Raw genomic sequence first — 19,635 nt, forward strand, 5'->3', positions numbered from 1 at the left:
CTATTTCAATATTGTGTGTGTGTGTGTGTGTGTTGTTTCAATATTTTGGTACCAAATGTCAAACTAGTTTATGTGAAATGTTGATCAATCATTTTAAATTGTTGAACATATTTATACACCTAATAAATTAGTTGAAGTATTTAAAAAAAGAAGGCTACGCTAGCCTCTCAAACTCTGTCCACTTCGACACTGAACTATTCGCACTGCTTCTTGCATGCGGCATTTTGTTTGACGCATGGACCAACCTGTACGCTGTGGGCCTGTTGATGGGCTGCAATTGGATTAAAGATAAGAAGCCTTATAATTAGTAGATAATGGGCTTCTTATCTTTTATGGACGGGGTCTTTTAATTTTTAGTTATTTGTGCTCCGGTTTTCAGTCAATTTTGAAGGCATCTAGGCCGATAAGATGCGCACAGTATAAGTACGAATTTAGAGAGTTACTTTAGTCTAATTTTATAATAACATAGATGGGTAATTTATTGAGAAAAGATAATAGATCCACTGACTATTATGATTAGAGTTGCCGGATTGACGTCTGGATGTTTCTGATTTTTGTGAGAATTTCAAGAATTTCTCTATTTTTTAGAGTGTCCACCTAGGATTCTAAGTGACTTCACGTGAAGGCTCTAGCCTCCAATAAGTAATAGTAAGATCTCGCGTGCCAAGGACTCAATCTTGAAGATTTAAGACCTTTCTAGTATCAAGTGTTACAAGGAGATGAATGATATTTGATTTAGTTTAGGTTTTATAGTTTTTAGTTCTTGACCGTAATATTAAGGGGGTTCTTGAGTTAGTAGCTTGACCTAGATCGAGTTGGCCTTAGAAATATCACACGCTTGCTCAAGTTCAGTTCAAGACAGTTTAAAGAAGTCAAAACAGCACTTGAAAGAAGAAATCAATTCCAAGTCATTTGTGCAGAAACAAGGAAAATCAACAGCACCGGTTAAATCAATGCCTAGTCACCGGATAAATCGACGCCCAGTCATCGGTGCAATTTGCAGTGCAGATGGAATCAAGTCAGAAAATTTAACTGCACCGGTTTAACCGATGGTCCCAAGACATGCATCGGAATAATCACCATACTATTGTTCAAAGAGATATTTGGAGGAATCAAAATTCCCTTCAACACCGGTTTGACCAATGCCCCGTCGGTCCAAGCATCGGTTCAATGACATAAGTCTACATACTAAGTCAGTTTTTCAACAGCTACTATTGAGGCTCAGACTGACCGGTTTAACCGATGCCCTCCATCGGTTTAACTGATGGCCATGACTTTTGTGCATTATGGCAGGTAACGGCTATGAGAGTCTCTCCAGCTTATATAAGGTGACCCGTCGGGTCATTTATGATGCATTTGACGTATTGAATACCTGAGGCCACCATAAAGAAGAGAAGAGAGTGCGCTTGAGCCATGAGATGAAGATCTAGAGCATGAAATTTGGTCCAATACAAGAAGAAATCAACCATTTGAGTGTAGCAAGTGTGCTTGAGCTTAGGACCAACTTAGTGTGGGTCAAGTGAAGACTTGGGAGCTTGTTACTCTTAGTGTTTGACGGCACCTAGATAGTCTTCGTGACTCGGAGGTTCTTGGTGAGCCCTTGAAGCTTGTGGAAGCTCCAAAAAGAGAAGATTGTATACGGTGTGAAGCTTGCCGTTCCGGAGACGGAGAAGAGACATTCTTAATAAACACTTCTTTAGGGGGCAAGGGAACTTAACCCTTAGTGGGTACTCCAACATGAATTAAGAGGGAGCGTCAACTCCTCGACGTTATAGGAAAAAATTCGGTTGTCTCGTGTCCTTTGCCTTTATATTCAAGCAATTTCATTTCATTTGTGCTTGTTCTTGCTCTTGCTTTTTTGGTTTTTGACTAGGACACATATATGCTAGTGTGCTATTTTGACTAGGTTTCCTCCTTGTTAGTGTGGTCTTCACTAGGAAAGATGAGCATGTTAGTGTGGTTATCTATCTAGGACCTTCTTGTTAGTGTGCTCTAATTGATAGGTTTCAAACTTTTAGTTTGGGCAACACTAGTGCTACGTTAAGGACTTAGTAGAATTTGAAAAAGTCTCAATTCAACCACCCTTTTTGGCCACGATCCTTTCAAATTTCTCACTTGGGTCAGTAGGCAAAATCGACTGTTACGTGGCTTCATTCTATTGGATAAAAAATAATTGATTTTTTTAGATTACACAATAAAATTTAGACACTCATAACACACGCACATTTATCCATATGCAAGCACATACGCAAACTCTAGCCCTATAAACATCTTGGAAGACTGATGGTTAGAGGGAGTCGTTCCCGGTGCCGTCTGTCAACACCATGCCTACCCGTGCCTGTTGCTGTGCTTGGGCTGGGTCAAAATGCCGGGCCTCGAGCCAGCCCATCTGACCATCTAAACATGCATGCGAATAAAAGAAAGATCAGACGCTCTAAACTTCCATGGTGAGCATCAACACCAGCATCGATCTCGTGCTGCAGATGGAGGCCCAGGTGACGCCCGTGTACGAGGGCGAGGTCGCCGTCGAGCTGGGCCCTGCCGCCTGCGGCCTGCCTATGGACAGAGATCTAGTTGATGCGATGCCATGGAGGCATGGAGTGTTGGCAGGCAGCGATCGTAGAGTAAATTAAACGCATGTACGTACTCGTCTCAGCGACTAATTAATTCTAATTAAGCAATATGATGAGCGGTGTCCTCTGAATGATTGATACCCCAACACGCAAGAGGGAAGGAATTGTTATTCAACCTAGTGGTTAAAAATTAATGTTTCTGCTGTATGGTCGCCCACACTTGTTTTAGCGTTTCGAGACTGGATCTGAGCACCCCAAAGTCGTTGCTGGCTTCTGCCGTTTGTCAACGTAACCATCAGAGGAACCACCATATACTTGTGAGGGCAAGCAAACATGCTCTTGTACGCATTTCCAGTGTCCACAGCTCAAATGTCAAAAGACAAGGGAAAAGATCAGAAAGCTTGTCTCCACAACTTGCAGCCTAGCAGAAGCTCTCAACCTCCCTGGCTGCTCCCGGAACCCAATTACGTTAGCGACTGGATTGTACAGCCTAGATCATTCAAGCTCTTGTTTGCATGAATTGCAGAGGAGCAAAGGAGGAAATAAGCAAAAACAGCAGATCTGAGATCCAGGTACCTTAGTTGTTTTTAACCAGAAACGTAAAATTCTATTTATTTTGTTTCATGATCCACTCACGTTCAGCCCTTTTTGTTCTTTAAAACCTGAATTTTCAGTTTCTGCTACAAAACTGTAACAAAATAATTGGCCTTTAATTTGTTCTTATATTCTCAGATATGAGGACAAGATCTAAAACACTCGCCGCTCATAGATTCTAATCACGGCTCAAGATCTCTACTGCCTCCTCAGTGCTGGAAGCCGTGGTACTATTTCTCATATTCCCATACACCCCTGCACTGGTGTCCTGACATATTAATTTCTCGCTTCTTATGGATGGCAACTTTGTTTTTTCAGTGTTGGGAGCAAGGGGCCTAGGTTATTTGCCAACAGCACTTCAGCGAGTTCAAGACCAAAAGGCATCATAAGCACATCTTTTAGTACAACTTTTTTTTTGCTTGCCTTTGTATTCTGGCTTTGAGATTAGCAGCTCACTTTGAAATCATTTACAGAGCTTCAAGAAAAATGATTGGTGTGGAAGCTGCTGCCGTATCTGCTGTAGCATCTGGAGTATTGAAGATTGTAGGCAACAAGTTAGCTCCGCTGGTAATAGAAAGGTACAGCTCTGTAGTGGGTGTCACAAAAGATGTCGAGGAGCTTCGGATTCTAGTTGAGGAGATAAACTCTTGGCTGGAAAGGGCACAAGGTCAAGCTATGTGGGATGATGCATCACTTAATTGGCTCAAACAGTTGAAAGATGTTGCTTATGCTGTTGATGATGTTATCGATGAGTTCCAACTGAAGGCTGAGAAACATGATGCAGGTGGTGAAAATGGTAGCGGTACTGTGTCCAAATATATGTGCACAAAACTGAAATCATTGAATTTTCAATGCAACATGGCGAACAAGATCAAGTCAATTAAGAGGAGTTTTGCTGCAATTGTGAAGCAAAGAACTGACTTCAGTGCAATAGCTAATAGCTTACCACAAGTTGGTCATCCTGTTATTGATATGAATGAGACTGCCGCCAACATGCCATTCTTGCCCAATGTGGATGTGGCATCGGTACTAGGAAGAGACCAAGAAAAGCACCAAATTATATCTAAACTCACAGAGACTAATGAGCAACAAAGAATCAAGATTGTTTCCATCATTGGACTTGGTGGCTCTGGGAAAACTACACTGGCTAAATTAGTTTTCAATGATGGTAACATTATAGAGAAGCATTATGAAGTTCGACTATGGGTCCATGTATCACAAGAGTTTGATATCAAAAAACTCATCAAGAGACTGTTTGAAGCTATAGCTGATAAAGATCCTGGACAGCATGCCTTGCCGTATATGAGCAACAAAATCTCAGACAAGTTGACTGGAAAGAGGTTTCTTGTTGTGTTGGATGACGTTTGGACAGAGTGCCGGATTCAATGGGAAAATCTCATGGTGTATCTGCATAGTGGTGCACATGGAAGTGGGATTTTACTAACCACTCGCAGTAGAGAAGTTGCTGAAACAGTTGAATCCACAGACCAACTTGACATGCCATTCTTATCTCCGAGTGACAGCTGGCAACTGTTCCAACAAAGCTTAGTAATGCCTAGGGAAGGTTTGGAGTTTGAATTTGAACAGGTTGGAAAAGAGATCGCGAAAATATGTGGTGGGGTGCCACTAGCAATTAAGGTTCTTGCAGGTGCCCTACGTGGGAAGGAACGGATAGAAGAGTGGCATGCCATGAGAGACAGCAACTTGTTAGATATTGGAGGTGAAGAACATGGTGTATCGGTATCTGCATGCTTGAGGTTGAGCTATTTCCATTTGTCAACTCATCTGAAGCAGTGCTTCACAATTTGTTCAGTGTTTCCCAAAGGTCACAAGTTTGACAAAGACCAACTGATTGACCTATGGATTGCTCATGACATGATCAAACCCGATGCTGGCGTTAATTACTTGGATTATATTGGCCACAGGTACTTTACTTCTCTTGTGCAAATGTCTTTTTTACAAGATGTGGAAGAAGAAGATGGGAGAGTGACATGTAGGATGCATGATTTGGTTCATGACCTTGCCCGGTCCATCTTGGGTGATGAAATTTCACTTGTCATACCAGAGGAAACTAGTTCCAAAAAGTGCTATAGATACTTTTCTTTGATTGGACAGCCAGAAAATCTTAGTTCCACAGAGAGGTATAGATACTATCCATTCATTGAACAACCAGAAGAGATTGTGTCGCGGGCGAAAAATCTTGCACATGAAAATCTTCTTCAGAAAGTACGCTCTATATATATTAATAAGGGGGACGATGTAGTATTTGGCAAGGCAATGAAGAATGCAAGACACTTGCGCAGTGTCACCGTGGAATCCATCTTTAAAACAACAGTACTCACCCATATATTGCAGGTAAGAAATCTGAAATATCTTCATATTTCAAGACTGTACTGTGCAGAACTCCCTGAAGTTATTTCAGATATTTGGAGCCTACAAGTTCTGCACATAACATCTAATTACCTTGTGAAGTTGCCTAAATACATTGGTAAGCTACAGAAGTTAAGAATGCTGAACCTATGGCGGTGTACGCAACTAAAATGTTTGCCGGATTCTATTGGTGACTGTCAAATGATTTCAAGCATCGATCTTTGCAATTGCTCAGAGTTTACGTTGCTGCCAAACTCTATCGGCAGAAACAAAAAACTAAGAGTATTGAGACTAGGTAAAACCAAAATTGAGAGGCTACCATCCACTGTCACAACACTCAGAAATCTGGAGTATTTGGACCTTCACAATTGTAGTGAGGTGGTAGAGTTGCCTGAAGGCATCGGGAACTTGGATAATCTTCAAGTGTTGAATATATCAGCTTGCGAAAAATTGGGTCCCATGCCTATAGGCATTGGACACCTCAGTCGACTGCAAAAGTTGAGCTTATTTGTTGTAGGACAAGATGAAAAATCTGCACCGCTTTCTGAGCTTGAAAAGGTAGGTAGGAATAGTGACCATCTAACTATCAGAGGTATTGCACGTGTGATGGACCCGGATGATGCGCACATGGCATGCTTGAAAGAAAAGAAAAACTTACATTTCCTGAAGCTAGATTGGGGAAGATATGACGAAGGCCATGTAAACGTAAACCCTGAAATTGAGGAGGCTGTACTTGATGGTTTGCAACCTCCATCAGGGTTGAAAGAGCTAAAAATTGATGGGTATTCAGGTAGGCGATATGCGCGGTGGATGCTGAATCAAGTTGGTGGTGGAGTACAAGGGCTTCCATACTTCCCATTTCTGAGGGTGATGAAGCTATATAATTTCCCAAACTTGAAACATCTACATGGACTTGTGGAGATGACGGGTTTGGAGGAGCTTGAGCTGCAAGAGATGCCATCCCTTCAGAGCATAACCGGAGGGCCATTTCCTTCCCTGGTGAAGTTAGTATTGAATAAACTGGCTAGTCTGGGAGAGGTGTGGATGGTAGCAGAAAGGACCGTGCCTACAGGAGAAGAGGGAGAAGGCTGCAGCAATTGCTCTACTCACTTGGGACAAGTTCGAGTTGGTACTTGCATCTCGCATTTGGATATACATGATTGTCCAAACTTAAAGGTCAAACCGTACCTGCCTTTGTCGCTGCAGCGCTTGTGGCTGTTACGGAGAAGCGAGCAGTTGCTGGAGTCACCAGACCAATGCCAGGGGTCCTCTTCGTCCTCACCCTTCAGCTTTAGCCACCTGAAGAAACTCGAGCTATGGGGGATGACAGGTTTAGGACCTGGACGTGGGTGGAAGCTGCTGCAACACATGACGGCGGTCGAGTCATTGGAGATTTGCCACTCTGGCGCGCTGGCCGAGCTGCCGGAGAGCCTGCGGAGCCTCGCGTCCATCGAGTCTCTGCTTCTGTGCTCATGCTCTGCCATCCGCATGCTGCCCGAGTGGTTAGGGGAGCTCCGGTCTCTGCAAAAGTTGACCATCGAGAGCTGCGATCGACTGAGCACCCTTCCTGAATCAATGGGTCGCCTCGCGTCCCTCCGAGTGCTCAAGATAGGATGGTGCGATGAGCTTCAGGAATTGCCCGAATGCCTGGGAGAGCTCTGCTCTCTAAGCAAGCTCGACATTAGTAAGCTGCCAAGGCTCACCTGCCTTCCAGAATCCCTGTGCGACCTGACCTCCCTTGAAGAGCTGAAGATCTGGAGCTGCAAGGGCATCAGATCCTTGCCGCAGGGGATAAAAGGCCTCGCGTCTCTGCAGAGATTGTGGATCTCTGACTGCAGAGATCTGGAGCGCCGGTGCAGGAGAGAATATGGTGGGGAGGACTGGCACCTCATCTCCCACATCCCTCATCTTGACATTTGGTAATGGTAAGCGACTGCACCCTAGCGATTCCATCAGGTGAGTTCATTCTACTGGAGATCCCTTTTGCTTGTGTATTAGATTCACTGGAGATCACAGTTCCTGATTCTTTTTTTACTATTTGCAAATGGATCCAGGTCCATGCATGCGTGCGTGTGTGCATATGTGTACAGTCGTAGTAGTAGTAGTACTTGCACTATGGTAATCCAAAATTCCAAATGGACTGTCTATTAAGGCCGCATGTCAACAGCACCAAATGGATGCCTGCAAACAAAGCACCCACATAGGTAACTCTCTGGCTTCCTTGCTTGTGTCTCTATTTTTTCACAGCACAAAATGATCAAAGTACTCGCCGCCTGAGAAATGTCCAGTTCGCACCACATGCTTGTATCTGTAGCTGTAAGGCTAATCTGAGCTCTGATTTCAGGTAGATCGGGCGCAGTTATGTTGATTCATTTTGCCATGGAGGTGAACTGCAGGATGCCATGGCTTACATGCTCATTGCGCTTTTGTGTAGTAGTACATGCCTTGGTCAGATCATCTTCGTCCATCTTCGTTCAAACACATCAGCCCGACAAAAGTAGCGGGCGGCCTACCGTGCATGTAGATGCAGCCCCTGCCTCTCTGGCATCCTCCCCCCTCCCTCCTTCCCCTTGCGTGCTTTTTATTGAATGATGATTGTTCATAAAAATATTTTATCTTCTTCATATTATCTTCGTTTTAAGAACTGATTACACAATTATATTCTACGTGACGAGATGAACAAAACTAGATCCCACTTGCATATATTTTGATGATGTTTATGAACTATTAGTAACTTATGTAATGATTTGCTCTCTTTCTATAGCAATTTATGTGTGTATCGGATTACTGCAGTAACAACTTAGGTGCATAAAACTGTTGTTTTGTGTCAACTTATTTGTATGAGTAGTGTATGATAGCTTTGTTTGTAGTAATTTATACCTTATATGTGTAGCAATTTATATGTATAATAGATTCTGTTTTTTTTACAATTTTTGTTGAAATGTGTGACAACTTTTATTTTCATAAAAACCTTTCTCCATATTTGGTTTCTTTCTCAGCCACCGTCAGTGTTGTGACAACTTATGTTTATGATAGATTTTGTTTGTCACAACTTATGTTTATAACAAATTATATTTTTGTGGCAACCTTATTTTCTGACAACTTATAAATATTTTTTGTTACAATTTTTATCTTATATGTGTTGCAACTCATGTGTATGAAATCTTCCCTTTTGTGGCAAATTAAGTGTAGCAAATAGCAACGTATAGATAGATAACGTGGCACCTTACATTATATGACATTTTGTCTATTAACAATTTTAGAAACTACTATAGCAACTGATATAACTACAGTAGCAACTTAAGGTAGACATATTATGTTCAATATATATATTTTTATCCAAAAGATTCTAATAATTATTACATGCTATGCACGTAAGTAGATATTATATATGTATACTAGCAACTTATATAAGTATATTCTAGCAAATTCTTCAATAATATCAAATTTAAATTACACATAGTTGCTGCTAGTGCAAACGTCATCAAAATATATGCAAGTTTAGTTTTGTTCGTCTCATCGCGTAGGATATAATGGTGCAATCGGTATTCAAAACAGATATCATATTAGATAAAATATTTTTTTCTAAACAAATCGCAAGTCAAAAAAGCCCCACAAACATGTTGTACGTGGGTAGGAGCAAGAGCAATCAAGTAAGATTGAGGTGAAGGGGTTGCGAGCTTTCCGTGCGGAGAGGAGGGAGGGGTCGCGTGCTTCACCTCAGCGCGAGTGCGCGACTAGCCCCACGTTAGTGTGGTCCATAGTAGCTTGCTACCCTACTAGATCATTTTTTTTTTCCGGATTGGAGTTCGTGGAACTGAATGTGTTTGGCACGAAAAATTCAGAACGCAGCTGCAATTCCTGGAGTGGGGCCGTTCCAAACTGACCCTAGGTTGCTAAATTATTTAATTTTTTTTCTCGTCCTCGCGTGGAGTTTGCTTGGAGTTTGCCGGAGCCTCGGAATTGTTTGCTGGTAGCATGCATATATATTCCTCCGTCAGGCAGGTTATGTACGTACGTAGCTGAATATATAATAGCCGGCCGGCGCCGGGCTGTAGCTGAAGCTTCTAGCATATATAGCAACAATATGCAGCTGGTGGCCGGCCTTTATTTATCATCTTCCGCTTCTAGGCCACGGGAATACATAGACGTGTGTATGCAGGGGCCGGGTTTCAATTCGGAGCAGTGTCGAGGCAGGTATAGGCATCAGGCATGCACGAGTTCATCACACGATTCAGATTATTGGCTACGACACGGTGGTGGCTACTGGTCGCCGCAGCATCGTCGTTGGCAGCGGCGGCTGCCTCCGGATCGTCGGACCCGATCGGCCTGGCCAACTGCCCGGCGAGCTGCGGGGACGTGCGCGTGCCGTACCCGTTCGGCATCGGCCGCGAGGAGTGCCACCTCAAGGGGTTCGGCCTCACCTGCAACACCAGCTACTCGCCGCCGCGGCTGTTCCTCGGCAACGGCACCCTCGAGGTCGTGGCCATCTCCCTCGCCAACGCCACCATGCGCGTCCTCGGCCCGCAGGGGGTCACCGACATGTCGGGGTCCGTGTGGAACGGCTACGGCACCAACGGCACCTGGGGCGGCCCCGGGTGGGGTCTCCGGGACGACGCGCCCTACATCCTGTCGGACGAGCACAACGAGCTCGTCCTCATCGGGTGCCACCTCTACGTGGAACTGCTCGTCGCCGGCGGGGGCGACGACGACGAGCTGGTGATCAACAGCTGCGTCTCGACCTGCTCCCGTAAGTTGCTGGTCCCGGACGACAAGTGCTTCGAGCGGGAGACGAACGGCAGCCGCCGCAGGTGCACCGGCATCGGCTGCTGCCAGGTGCCCATCCCCATCGGGCGCATTGCGTACGACTGGCGGCTGAGGACCATCCACAAGCCTGAACTGGAGACGTACGAGCTCTACTCTCTCTTCATCGCTGAGGTAGGCTGGTACCAGCCCTACGGCGATGAACCCGAGGAATACGCGGAGATGCCGGCCGTCCTGAAATGGGCGGTCACGTCCGACGTGGTGCCCTTCAACGAGAGCCGCGACGGGGACGCGACGTGCCCCACAGACCTAGGCACCACCACATGCCACAGCCGCAACAGCACATGCACCAACCTCTACAGCCTGTTCCGCCCCTTCGGCATATACAACGACAGTTACACCTGCCGATGCTGGGAAGGCTACCAAGGAAACCCTTACCTTCCCGACGACGGGTGCCAAGGTAAATCAAACCTTTTCTTCTCGTGCTATTCTACATTCTAGGTGTAGCTACACCTAATTAATTACTGAACAAATTTTCAGTAATAACTAGCTTACGCGATTACTGAACACCATTTTATTACTGAACGTGATTCAGTAATTCGGTAACTCGGTTCAGTAATTTCTAGTTAGTTCGGTCAGTAATTTGAGTGCTGGGTGTAGAAAATACACACACGTGGGTCCCGCATGTAAGTGAAGGAGGAAGAGAGATGAAGATGGGAGGCTGAACCGTGGGTGGAAGGCATGGGTGGGCCCGCCATTTCTAACGGTGATGGCTAACAAAGGCCATGGTAGTGTCAGTTTGGCAAAAAAAATAAACTTGGGCTCATATAGAAGAAATGAACATTGGTGAAATAGGCAAGGACCATTTTTTCTAGTGTCAAATTGGCAATTCTCTCTAGATTTTATAGAAGTGCTTACGAGTTGCAACTGAGTTACAAAATTAGGGCATGTTTGGCAGAGTTCTGTCTACTCTAAAAACAGCTCTGGCTCCGACTTCTCTGGTGGAGCTAGAACTATTTTGGAAAATGTTTGGCAAAATGGATTCACCTATTGGATTGAGGTTGTGAAATGTCTAAATTAGCCTTCTCTATATTTTTCTTTTACCTTTTTTTCTTTTTTTCTTTCTTTTTCTTTTTCTTTCTTTTCCTTTTTTTCCTCTTCTTTTCTTTTTCTCTCCCTTCTTATTTTCCCCTCCTCTTATCCAATCGCCCACCTTCCTTGCCTCGCTGTGCCGCCTCCGCCCCGCCTCCAGCTGGCGCCCCCGCCTTGACGTCCGCCCGCGCCGCTGCCTCCTGGCCTGCGCCGCCGCAGCCTTGACGTCCGCCCGTGCCGCCGCCTCCCGTCCTCCGCCAGCACCGCCGCCTCCTCCTGGGCCCTGGCGAGGGCAAGGTGATCCAAGGGACGTGAGGAGCTCCATAGATCCGCGTGGAGCCACGATTTGTGGCTCCATCTCTGCCGTTCCGCTCCAGAGAGCTGAAAATCCGGGGCTCCATCCCCGGAGCCGCAGTGCTCCACCCCGTTTGGTAGGGCTCCGTGTGGAGTCGGAGCTGGAGCTCCTTTTGGATCCCTGCCAAACAAGGCCTTAGTTGTAGCATGAGTGGTAGTCATAGTTGCAACTCATCTGTAGTTTTGTCGGAGACAAGCTATCAGGTGCTTATACATGGTTGTGCGCATATGCGCAAAATAGACACACCATGTGTGTGTGGGTATGCGCGCCTAATACTATGTAGTAACCATCACGCATTCATGCTTATGAATCAAAATCCATTTTCTGTACTTTCTTGTTGCTAGACATTGATGAGTGCGCGCTTCCAAATAAGTGCTATGGCCATTGCACGAATATACCCGGAAGCTATATATGTGAATGTCCGCAAGGAAGCCGCGGCAATGCAAGCATTCCAAATGGCTGCGTCGTTTATCTTTCGCAAGCATCACATCGTCCATCTCATCCAGGTATATATGAAGCTTGTCTTTGTTTAGTCAGTTCCTTGGAATTGAAGAAGTTATTACTTGCATTTCACTTAAGTCTTATAACTGCTATCTTTTTCATAATTTAGTTTCTGAACAAATTAAAACTCTGAATATATTCATGATCCTGGTGACACTAGAAACTATTGTTTGCTATATATGCAAACTATATTTCTATCTGTGTTTCAAAATGCAAGATAAATATGATTTTCTCATCTTCTGGGTCTTTCAATAATTGACAATTCTCTATACGTGCTCCCAGGTTTAAGCATTGGCCTAGGAGTTGGAAGTTTTGCACTGCTCCTCCTCCTATTCCTTGGAACCACACTTCTAATGCATAAGCTCACAGCGCGGAAGAAGAAATGGCAGAGACAAAGATTCTTCAATCAAAATCGTGGGCAACTGCTACAACAATTAGTTGCTCACAGGACGGACATAGCTGAAAGAATGATTATTACTTTGGAAGAGTTGGAGAAAGCCACTAACAACTTTGACAAATCTCGTGAGCTTGGGAGTGGAGGGCATGGTACAGTCTACAAGGGCATTTTAACAAGTCAACACGTCGTGGCAATTAAAAAATCAAAGATAGTGATACAAAGAGAGATTGACCATTTCATAAATGAGGTTGCTATCCTTTCTCAGATAAACAATAGAAATATAGTGAAGCTTTTCGGATGTTGTCTTGAAACAGAGGTTCCTCTACTTGTTTATGAGTTCATTTCCAATGGTACACTTTCCAGTCATCTTCATATTGAAGAACCAATGTCAATATCGTGGAAAGATAGATTGAGGATCGCAGTTGAAATCGCCAAGGCTATCGCATATCTTCACTCACTCGTTTCAATGCCAATAATCCATAGAGATATCAAGTCTCCTAATATACTTTTAGATGAGAATTTAAATGTGAAATTGTCAGATTTTGGAGCTTCAAGGTATGTTCCAATTGATCAAACAGGAGTGGATACTACCGTCCAAGGAACATATGGGTACTTGGACCCTATGTATTATAGCACTGGACACCTCACTGAGAAGAGTGATGTCTATAGCTTTGGTGTGGTTCTTATTGAGTTGCTTACCAAAAAGAAGCCTGTGTCATATAGATCATCTCAAGGTATTGGTCTTGTAAGTCATTTTGTTACTCTACTCTCAGAAGGAAACTTAACTCATATATTAGATCCACAAGTCACACGAGAGGGAGATGGAGAAGTTGTTGATATTGCTTTATTAGCAGCAATATGCGTGAAGTTCACAAGTACAGACCGACCAACAATGAGACAGGTCGAGATGACTCTTGAAGGAATCCATTCAGCAAAGGATTTTGATTCCAGTGGAGAGACAGATGATGAGGAAGATTTTATTCGGGTGAATGATCCATCTTTTGGAGTTACAGATATGGAAGCTATGAGCTTGGATATTATATAGTCACTTTATTTCAAGCTGCAACTTGCTAGCTAGCTAGCTTGGTACTTTCTGCATGTCCAATTTCTCTTGGATCTAGTTTGCAGACTGATGTTTGTCCGGACTTATGAACTCACACTGATAGTCAATACAAAAATGCAGCTATAATTTTGTATGTGGCCCTGTGTTCTGTGCAATTTTGTACAATTTTGAACATTAGTACTCTTTTTCGAAAAGGATATGAACATCACTCCAGACATCAATCAATCATATCATAGGAGCGCTGGCAGGGGCCAATGGGCCATGGCCCATGGCCCCCCTCAAGGTTATGTTTTTTTTTCCTACTGAAACATTTTAGATTAAGAAGAATATATATGTTCTATTGTTTGGCTCCCCCAAACCTTCAATTCTAGCTCCGTACTTGATCATATCTGTCAATAGCCCAACTAATTAAAATTCACTCATTAGCTCTCTTATGCTAAACTTGGTAGCAGTGTCTAGTGTAGTTTTCTCGTCGAAACTAGTCTTGCATAGTTTATTCCCCTGGTTATTCTCTCTTCCATTTATATACAGCCACATAACCTTAAAATCTCATGTAGCACTGTAATTAATTTAATGGATACCATCCCACTGGAACTGCCCTGATGGTTCCAAACCTCAAATGACTTTGGATTACCTTTTAAGTGAAATTATCACACCTGCAATATGTGGAATTATGCACTGAGTATGTCTGCGAATCCTCGATGTTTTAAGTTTGCATTTGATACCATGCGACTCATATTTACGATTCAAATAACCGCTGTATCAAGTTTTCTATTAGTACCAAAGCTTGAAGGTAGGGCATATAGCAAGAAAGAAAAGTCGAACAATAAAAAATCTCATACCTCACTTTAAAAAAAACATGAGCAAATTTTCGATTTGAACATTTGTTTCTTACCCAGAATCATAGCTGTGTTTGTGCACCATAACTTCTCACAACTATTTTTTTCATAATTAAAGTGTTTTTGGCTCTGTTTTAGAAAGCATATGTGGTTCATGACCAAACCTCCTAGACCTGTGGACTGACATTTCACACTTTCAGTATCTTCTTGCACTTGGCCTCCTTAGCAGAACTGGCTCATAATTTTTGCTGCATTTATGTTTATTACTTTGTGAAGAAAAATAAATATTTTTAGGATCTACAGTTAGATTTTAGATTTAATAATTTTGAAATGAGTGTGACGTGCATGATCAGCACTTTAGTAAACATGTATGTATTACGGTCTGTGTGTGGTGATCACTAGCAAAATAGAATTTTCTTCTTGTTCTTTGAATGGATGCAAATCTGGAAGCATGATATTGATATGTATGCTTGATTTTTGTTATAGGTATGCTTGCCTCTTGCTGTTGTCACCATTGATGTGTCAAAGTAAAGCACCCAAGAATATGAAGAAAAGAGATAACAAAGGAAGGTGCCATCAGATGGACCGCATACAATACAAGATACATCAGAAATGTATAGTCAGTAGTCAAACAGATAAGTCATTCATCAGCTCATAGATCCTGTGCAGATGTGACCTGTAGCTCAAGCTTTTTTCACCATTGTGATAAAGAGGGTGAAAAAATAATGCACGTTAAAAACAGGCCCCAACGCATGTTAAAAATACCAAAGTCAGGGTACATTTTAAACAATCATAAAATCATTCCTCCCAGTACTGCATAAATGACTCTAATTCAGTGACAATGACAGCACCATGCCATGATTTCCTAAACGACAGTAGTAACATCTTCGTAAAAAACAAGGGATACAATAATATCCGTGAAAGTCAAAAAAAAAATCATTCTTGGGGACCAATGTCTCAACTCAATCGAGGTAACAAGGGAAACAGGGGAATAATCAGAAATGCCAGCTACAAATTGTTCTTTCTCCAAAACTTACATAATCATTTGTGAAATTGTAGCCCTTTTATTCGATTTTGTTATTCTGTCACTTTTGCACACATTGGGGCTACTAGTTTTTTTTTAAAAAAAGAATATACCTAAATACAGAACAGTACATCTAGAAACAGAAGGGAAAAAGAATAAGATCAGCTTGTTAATAAGCACTATTAGAGGAAAACTGTGTATCCATGTTGTACTCCGTGAATCCTCTCACCTCAATCACCTCTATCCGTGGATGTTACACTGCTGCAAGTATGCATTATCGTAGTTAAGGTGTCTATTCCAGTTGTCTCTGTACTTTGGGATGGAGATTTCCAGCCAGGGTTTGAATTTCCCGCTGTAGTGGATGACATAGGCGCTCTCAAGTTCGTCTCTTCCAATGCTAAAATCATGGCCAAGCCCGAGAACATGCCATCGGCGGTTGAGAGGCAGTGTTTGGTTGTAGAAGACGAGTTGGCCCAGTGGCTGGCTTCCTGCCTTCCATAACCTCAGCCTTTTGCCCTGAGAATTGGAAATTAAAGAGAAACAAGGTGTTGAGTGACAAATAAAAAGAAAATATAAATGCACAGAAATACTTCGCATAAAAGCTGATGTTCCCTTGAATAATTTAGAAGAGTTAACACTTACCACTTGAAACCATTTATGATAAGTTGCAGTTAAACCCTGCTTGCGCCATTCATTCAGGTCAAATATGTTCATCCCAAAAGCAAAGATACAAGCCTTGGCATCAAATTTGTTGACAATAGTTGGATTAGAAAAATCAACAAGGCTATCCAATCGATGGTAACCTTCACCTGAAGTGCATGTTTCAACAGCACCAATTACTTTACCCTTCATATCTATGCCCCATAATTCACTTAAGTCTTTCTGGACTACCACATCATGGTCCAAGAGTAGAACCTTGCTCAAAGAGGGAAACACTTCCGGCAAATAAAAACGCAAGTGGTTAAGTGCAGAAGTGTATCTTGGATCTCGAACACCCTTAAGCTTAAATCTAGAACTGAAATCACCAGGCAACCATTTGAAATCATCCAGGCTTTCAACTTCTATTGCTGCTGGAGTTGGTGGGTTTGTCAGAAACCACATCATCATTGCAGGATAATTCAATGCATCAGTTACAATATGTAACATTATCCTTCCAGGATCCTGCCATAAAAAATAGGATGAATCAAGAGAAAATTCTAGGCTGAAACAAAACCCATCCAACAAAGTTAGACTGAAGAAGTTATAGTGCAGGCCTTGGTTCCATGTTTGTTGTAGATAAGTTCTCATCATAACGCATGGATAACTAAATAATCAAAATAAGTGTCTATCAAAGGAGTCCCTCATATATATAGAAAACCAAAGACAGAACAAATATAGACATGCAGAAAGCATACAGAAAGTAAAACATCTGTTGACAGCAACAATTACCAACTAAATTTCAATTATTGTTCACAATGGGTGAATAAACTAGGACACAAGTTTGCAATTAAAGATCATTCAGTAAGGCACATAGCTCATAGAAAAAGCATGTGAGGTATTATTGCTTGATGAATCTAAGGTCATACCTTTGATGCAGTAATTGTAGAGTTGACAACCACAGCGCTTGCAAGTACATTGTCTGAGAATATCGCATAATGATAATAGCCATCTAACTGCCTGCTGTCTCTTTTAGGGAATTCACGTTCCTTAGGATCTAACGAAAAGTACTCTGTGGTAAGTCGCATTGCTAGGCAGTGATGGCCTTTGGGTAATGTCCTCACAGCAACCTGCTCAAGGAATGAAGATTCACTTTGGTGTGCTCTTACTAATTCTTCACTGTTGTGTGTCATTGCACGTAGCTTTGATGTCATCTGAGAGCAGCGTGGGTAGGTCCTCTGAGCCTTGGAAAGGGTCTGTTCCATGGCCTTCATTTTCTGCAATGCACTGCATGGGGTGTGTGTGGTTTATATCTCAGTGACAGACTTGTTTTCTTTCATGAAGTATTTGCATGGTTTTAACAGAACTACTTTAATAATTGTTGGATAAACGTACCTCCCAGGTATATGGGAACCTCCACTTGAGTGGCTTATTGCCCTCTCGATCTCTTTTATCCTCAACTTCAGCTCTCGAACTAAATGTGCACTGCCTTGGGGAGAAGCGAAATGCAAGTACGCCTTGGCCATAATTAGCTGATCTTGCATCATCCATATCTTCTCTTTAGTGTCCGGGGGAGATTTTGATATTCTTTCATCTTCTTCAGCAGCACTTTCATCGCTTTGCCCATCTCTCTGCAGAAAACTTCACTCACATTAGTGTCTTTAAGTGCATTTGGTTGAAGCGGTGATTGTAAACTTGGCCAGGAACATAACTTTATATATACTTCAGAAGCAAATAGAAAAAGACAAGTCATTTTGCAGAGGAATCAGCCAAAAACTGCGCAATGTTCATTGGCTAGCCATTCTCCCTACGTGCTGTAGTCGCACTTCATGTTAAGGCTACAGAACACAGCAATTTTGCATATCCATGCTACTCTTTACCATAAATTTAGCAGACTGCAACTACTGAACTTCTCTACTCCAAATCTGCACCCAGGCATACTACTTCCAGGGATGAAAATCTGACAACTTGTTTCAAGTATCCAAAAAAAAACCAATTTGCTTCTATTTCTTTCTATAGAAAAGCCTATGGAAAACGTAGAAAAAAATGTGCAATGTTCATTGAGGTATGGGAAAGCATCAGTCATGGACGCTATAGCAACAAAAAGGCAGTGGTGAAAATCTTACTTGAATCACCATTCCCCAGTACAGTAAATAACTAGGCACCCCCCTGTTCACAGCAGCCCCACTTCATATTCAGGCTACAGCGCACACCAATTTGGCACCTCGACTCTACTCTTATTTAGTAGTACAAAATCATCGCAGAGCAACTACTGAAGTTGTGCTCTTCATCGAGTTCAGGAACGGCGACTTCCAGGGATGAAAATCGAACATCCCGTTCCCGAATTTGTTACAGGAATTACCTCTTCGGCGACAGTGTTGAGCCTCCTGGCCTCCCGGATCAGCCCCTGCGAAAGAAAGAAAAAAAAGACAAGAACCGAATTCAGTCAAATCCCAAAAGGGCGAACGGACTGAGATTGTGTGGGGGTAAAGAAGAATTCAGAATCAGAGGGTCGTCCGGGGGCGGCCTCACCTGCTCCACCACCGACAGGCGGGGCCCGCCTCCCCCACCCGCGCCGCGCTCCCCACCTGCACGCGAAGCAAAATTCCCATCGCTATCAGCGAGCGCACACCAAACGCGCCGCGAAACCCGCGCTCACCCCAACCAAATTAGGCGCTGCTGCTCTCCACAAGGCACGGGGCTACTAGCACCACGACCACCAGCAGCAGGAGCCGGCGGGCGGCGAGCGGGATCCCGGACTCACCGGGGGGCGTGGAGCCGGCGCGGCCGTCGGGGAGGGGGAGGTTGAGCAGCGCGAAGACGAGGCCGCAGGCGGTCGCGATCAGCAGCGCCCGCAGCGCGACGGCCGCCCTCATCGCCGCCCCGAGCTCGAGTTCGGCCGCCGCCCCGCCTACGGCTGCTGGCACACACCAGTGTGGAAGCGCAGGCGGAGTAGGAGGAGGGAGGGGGTTGGGTTCAGAGCTTGGGACGGGGATCGTGGGGCCCGCAGACGCGTGTCCCTGACAGTGGGGTCGCGGAAGGAGCGGGGGCCGCGCGGCAGGGAAGCGTGGCGGTGGCGGGGCCCGCGGGCGGGACGGGACGGGACGGTTGCCAGTACGCGGCTTCTGGAAATCCCTTTCTTTGCTTTTTTCTTTTTTTTTTTGCTTTTTGGATGGATTGGAAGACGTGCTAAGATCAGGGTTTTAATTCCCGACCGGTAACCGCTGCCCTCCGGTACCGGTATACCGGTCCGGTTTGGCCGGTTACCGGTCAGAACCGTTGGAATTCAAATTTGAATTCAAACTTCTCAGTTCAACCGGTTCGTACCGGTATACCGGCCGGTTAGACCGGTACACCGCCCGGTTTGGACGGTATACCGGCTGGTTTGACTGATAACCGGTTAAATTCAATTTTTTTCCTTTTTTGG

At 43.9% G+C, this 19,635-nt stretch overlaps 3 protein-coding genes and 1 long non-coding RNA gene across 4 annotated transcripts; 3 read left to right on the top strand and 1 right to left on the bottom strand.

The window, feature by feature from the left end:
• The first annotated feature begins 2,813 nt into the window (after positions 1-2,813).
• Positions 2,814-3,553, top strand: LOC120644786. Its single transcript, XR_005663956.1, has 3 exons — positions 2,814-3,145; positions 3,306-3,394; positions 3,486-3,553. It is a non-coding gene; the product is annotated as an uncharacterized LOC120644786 (long non-coding RNA).
• A 93-nt stretch (positions 3,554-3,646) lies between these two features.
• LOC120644787 (putative disease resistance protein RGA1) lies at positions 3,647-8,311 on the top strand. Its single transcript, XM_039921495.1, has 3 exons — positions 3,647-7,493; positions 7,592-7,741; positions 7,882-8,311. The coding sequence occupies exon 1, from the start codon at positions 3,654-3,656 to the stop codon at positions 7,458-7,460; it is 3,807 nt and encodes a 1,268-aa protein (XP_039777429.1). The 5' UTR covers positions 3,647-3,653; the 3' UTR covers positions 7,461-7,493; positions 7,592-7,741; positions 7,882-8,311.
• A 1,438-nt stretch (positions 8,312-9,749) lies between these two features.
• Positions 9,750-13,691, top strand: LOC120645786 (wall-associated receptor kinase 2-like). Its single transcript, XM_039922526.1, has 3 exons — positions 9,750-10,761; positions 12,093-12,239; positions 12,532-13,691. The coding sequence occupies exons 1-3, from the start codon at positions 9,750-9,752 to the stop codon at positions 13,689-13,691; spliced, it is 2,319 nt and encodes a 772-aa protein (XP_039778460.1).
• Positions 13,692-15,520: 1,829 nt separating this feature from the next.
• Positions 15,521-19,151, bottom strand: LOC120644788 (probable galacturonosyltransferase 4). The gene is made up of 7 exons (XM_039921496.1): positions 18,973-19,151; positions 18,741-18,796; positions 18,571-18,615; positions 17,604-17,839; positions 17,138-17,495; positions 16,215-16,733; positions 15,521-16,088 (listed from the first exon to the last, which is right to left on the bottom strand). Exons 1-7 carry the CDS (start codon positions 19,082-19,084, stop codon positions 15,813-15,815), a joined length of 1,602 nt encoding a protein of 533 aa, XP_039777430.1. The 5' UTR covers positions 19,085-19,151; the 3' UTR covers positions 15,521-15,812.
• Positions 19,152-19,635: the final 484 nt, after the last annotated feature.

This window comes from Panicum virgatum, chromosome 8K, assembly GCF_016808335.1.
Source record: "Panicum virgatum strain AP13 chromosome 8K, P.virgatum_v5, whole genome shotgun sequence".
Lineage (NCBI taxonomy): Eukaryota > Viridiplantae > Streptophyta > Magnoliopsida > Poales > Poaceae > Panicum > Panicum virgatum.